The sequence below is a fragment of the Cupressus sempervirens genome, chromosome 1 (genome assembly GCF_028749045.1).
Source record: "Cupressus sempervirens isolate cs-2001-9-10 chromosome 1, ASM2874904v1, whole genome shotgun sequence".
In the NCBI taxonomy this organism is placed as follows: Eukaryota; Viridiplantae; Streptophyta; class Pinopsida; order Cupressales; family Cupressaceae; genus Cupressus; species Cupressus sempervirens.
In genome coordinates, this window is record NC_143118.1 from 829,518,594 (window position 1) to 829,522,920 (window position 4,327).

At 30.0% G+C, this 4,327-nt stretch overlaps 1 protein-coding gene across 1 annotated transcript; it reads right to left on the minus strand.

Moving 5' to 3' along the window:
- Window positions 1-1,067: 1,067 nt before the first annotated feature.
- LOC149580417 (uncharacterized) lies at window positions 1,068-1,726 on the minus strand. Its single transcript, XM_089813717.1, has 2 exons — window positions 1,587-1,726; window positions 1,068-1,464 (listed from the first exon to the last, which is right to left on the minus strand). The coding sequence occupies exons 1-2, from the start codon at window positions 1,639-1,641 to the stop codon at window positions 1,202-1,204; spliced, it is 318 nt and encodes a 105-aa protein (XP_089669843.1). The 5' UTR covers window positions 1,642-1,726; the 3' UTR covers window positions 1,068-1,201.
- Between the last annotated feature and the right edge of the window lie 2,601 nt (window positions 1,727-4,327).

Here is a 4,327-nt window from a genome sequence, read left to right on the forward strand (position 1 = left end):
TTTGGGCATTTTAGAGTTAATTTGTATGTATTTATTGGGAAGACAATCTATTCACTAACACTCCTCTATAGTGTTTTTGCATTATACACTTGCACTTGGAGGACACACTTTATTTCTTTTTCTCTCCTAGGTGAAATTGAGGTAGGACCTAACACATCCTCTTCAATTTCTCTTTTCCCTCTTAGGCAAAAATTGAGGTAGGATATAATTTCTATGCATCCTCTTCCTAGGTCCTATTTTCCATTCTAATATTGATTTCTCAATCTCTAAAGAAGTTACACCTAAACCTTTTACAGTTCTAGGGCCCTAGGGTTCTCCCCATAATTCATGTTTCTCAAGGTATAGGTGCACTTGTACTTCTAGGGGCTTAGATTAGAGGCCTTGGTTCTATTTCAAATATCAAATGGTTTCCCACTTTTGCAGTCAACTCCTATGGAGATAATCTCATAACAATTTCAGGAGGGAAAGACATGTGTCCTCTACAATTTAGTTTTGGATTTCTCTTTTCTCCTATTTATTTCTCTATTTTCTCTTGTTTAGGGGTTTCAAGCTTACTAGTTCTTGAGGTTCTAGATCTTGATGGTTCCAAGGTAGGATTAGATGGGCATGAGCAACATTCTACAAAAACTATTTTCAAAGCAAGTAATGAACTAGCTTCTAACTTCTTGCAAGTTTTTGTGTTTACAAAGTTTTGTAGTTTTGTATTTTAGAAATAACAATTAATTTAATAAGAATATGCATTTTGATCCAAATCCCTACAGCTAACAATCAAAAAATGTTCGTCTTTAGAAAAACATTTTTCCTATTGATAGCTTTAGATCACCTTATATTTACTCTTTCTTTTCTTCTCTACTACCTATTCTCTATTAATCGCATAAATATATTAAATCCTAACCAGAACAACATAGATTCCATATTTCTCTTTGGAATATATAACTCATAATTAAAATAAAAGGTCAAAAAAATCAAAATAAATAAATACCAGACACTTCGTTCTCCAAACCATTTGGATATCTGAATTTTATATCTCGGTCTTGATATATATATATATATATATATACAGTAAATTGAACAGTAAAATTTTCTTCTTACCGTAAGCGACTCAACAGATATATTTACAGGAAACCTGATACTTTCATGGTAGATCTCCAAATGGGTAAAGAATCTACACACGTAAAATCAAATTACGCACAAACCCAATTCAATTTCTGTGCAAACGGCAGCGAAATGATCCGGGGTGGGTTGTAGGAGAGCATAGACAGAACTTTTTTTCCTCCTCCTCACTGCAATTTCTGTTACATTTAATGCTAACCAAATCCTTTCGCGCTTCATGATGAACATCATTATGATTCCTGTGACAGTTTGTATCTGCCATTTGAGACTGAGTATTAACCGCGTTCTTCTCTGATCTCAATTGTTGTGATGACATAATTCCCACTTTAATGCAATCCACACCCTTTGAATCTACACACATAACAAATACATGGCAGTATAGATACATATAAGCTACGATTCAAATTCAAATCAGTAATGAAAGCCAACAAGAATTGATTAAAATAAGCATCAGGGTTAATAAGGATTTGTACCAGAAGGGATTTGATTGTTTGATGCAGTGAAATAATCAGAGACTGTTGTGAACATGAATTGAAATTCAAGAACACTCTTCTCAAATAATTTGGGTATGTCTTCAATCAACTTTTGGAGCTTTATAAGGTGGGAAAAGGTTTGATGGACGCGTGGGGACTTGTATTTTCCTCAATGCAAGTAACTAGAAATGCATAATTGATGAGATAAATAATAGAGAGTGATTGTTTTGTCACTTTTATCAAGAATCCAATGGGTATTTTACCATTTTCTCTAGAGGAATCACATGGATGGATTGGGTCCTTTGATAATGTTGGAAGGGGGGATTCTTCTCCACTTACTATATATTTATTTCTTTTGGCCCCCAATGGGCAATTCATGGTAAGTGATGTCTAGTCTTATGAGTGTAAAACAATGGGTGCATAACCCCACATGTACCCTGGGATAGGTGCCGACCACTCTTGGTGGTCTTGAGAAATTATCTCTTTCATGTAGCATTTGACTAAAATATAGAAAATCTTGATATTTCCCTTGAGGATATAGGTTTTCCCCTTACATTAGAAATTCAAGGTAGCTTTTAATTGATTTTTTTTTTTTTTAAATGGATTTTTATGTAGGTGAGGTGTTTATTGTGAAGGATTGTGGACATCATAGGGATAAATTTTTTAATTGTATTTGATTGTTAGTCATTGAATTATGCAATGTTTTTGAAAAAGTGAAATATAATACAATGAATGTGTTCAAAAGTAAATATAATAAAGAAATAGTATATTTAATTAAAGAAAAGAAAGAAAGCTATAATTTCCAATATTAGGCAATTATATGATTGTATAGATGACTTGTAGTAAAATAGGAATACATTGTGCTCGTTCCTTGTAGGATGCACTTATCTGTGTTTCAATTTGTGACCTCTATTTTACAATTATGATTGAGTTTTCCCTTGCAAAACTAATGAATATTTGATTTTATAAGTAGCCATAATAGTATTATACAACCAATTAGATAACAATATTAGATATAGATGGCTTGAGTACTTGAAATTGTTGATATAAGAGGTTTGAAGATATTGGTATTAAGTTTAACTCAAGTTATAATAATCATTAAAAACATAAGAATTCATTTGGTAAAAGTACATTTTTTTTTTTTTTAAACTTTTTAATTACTTTATCATAAGAAATTATAGTTTATATATAACTAAATAAAATATTTTATATAATAATATATTACTTAGTTGATATAGTAATTTGTATTTTAAGATTATCATAGGAAAGATAGTTTTGTTCAAGTGTTCAACTTATCTTATTTGGCATATAATTTTATTCTAATTATAAACTCACTATTGTGAAAAAATGTATCCATACTCTAATCAAGATCAATCTAAATACCTTAGGGTCCTATCTTTCCCAAACTAGGTTGCATATTGGATCTATCTCCTAGATTCATCTACTTTTTGAGGTGTGTCACCTATTTGTAGGTCATCATTTAAAATTTGATTATTAGCATGATGTGTTTTATACTAAAATACCTTACATTGAATATCTAGAATATTATGTTATAGATAGTCTTAGGTCATTGGTATCCATGATGAGGACATGTCATTAGAAATTATCATTATGACACAACCCACAAGTTGTGAAGTGAAAAAATCAACTAGACTTTCATTGTATGTTTTTAATTTAAAATTTACAATAGACAATTATCAATATAAAATTAGTTTATAGATTGATTTTGTTTTGGATTTTTAGCCTAAAATGATACTTGAGCTAACACTTCTTTCTCACCGTCCCCAAACATCACATCTACATATAATGGTCTAGTTTCATTCTCCCTTTCCATCACTAATTAATTAAATAATCCATGGATCTCTTTTCATCCATTCTAAAATAAATAAATATGACTATTAGAATAAAATATGAAAAATTGCTTGATTAATTAGTTAAAAAAATTTATAACAATTAAGTTCAACTTATATACATACTTTTCCCCCTCAACATAACATAAAGAAGTGTGTCATTGTTAATTTTATTCTCCACCCAAACTTTCATCTAAAGTTCTTTTTTCCTATTTTCTTATTATAAGGAGTCATTATTATATATTGTGATCATTTTGCTACATTTGTACATCAATATAAGTTTCTGTAGAAAATCAATTTATTCTTCTTTTTATGTGATGGGATTTTTTTTGGCTACAAGTGATTTTTTAGACTTGTGGGGTTCAACAATCAACTAATGTGGCATAATCAACATTCTATATTCATGAATTCTTGTTTTCTTCTAGGAACTAGATTCAACCTTGAAAATGAGCATTGCTATTATATCCAAAATGTCAAAAAATGCATTTGTTTGTCTAAATATTCAAATATGAGTAAAAGAAACTTGAACAATTATTTTGGACTAGGAGACACAACATTTAAGGAAAAAATTCTTATGACCATTTAATTCATATTTATTCATGCAACTATATGAAAATATGCTATCATTATACCCTATCTATGTCAAAATCCAACTTGTCACATAAAAGCATAGCGAATAAATTGAAACAATGGAAACCACAGTTGTTTTTCTTTCTTTATATAAGCTTTTTTAGGGCCTATATCACATTCTTGTCTCATAAAAAATATTAGGCAATAAGTTCTTTGTATTGGTATCATAGATTCGATATCATGATGACATTGGTGAGTAGGGGCTCAAGTAATAAGTGCTCATTATTTTAAAATAGTTCTAATTCTCAAAAAATGGGGGCA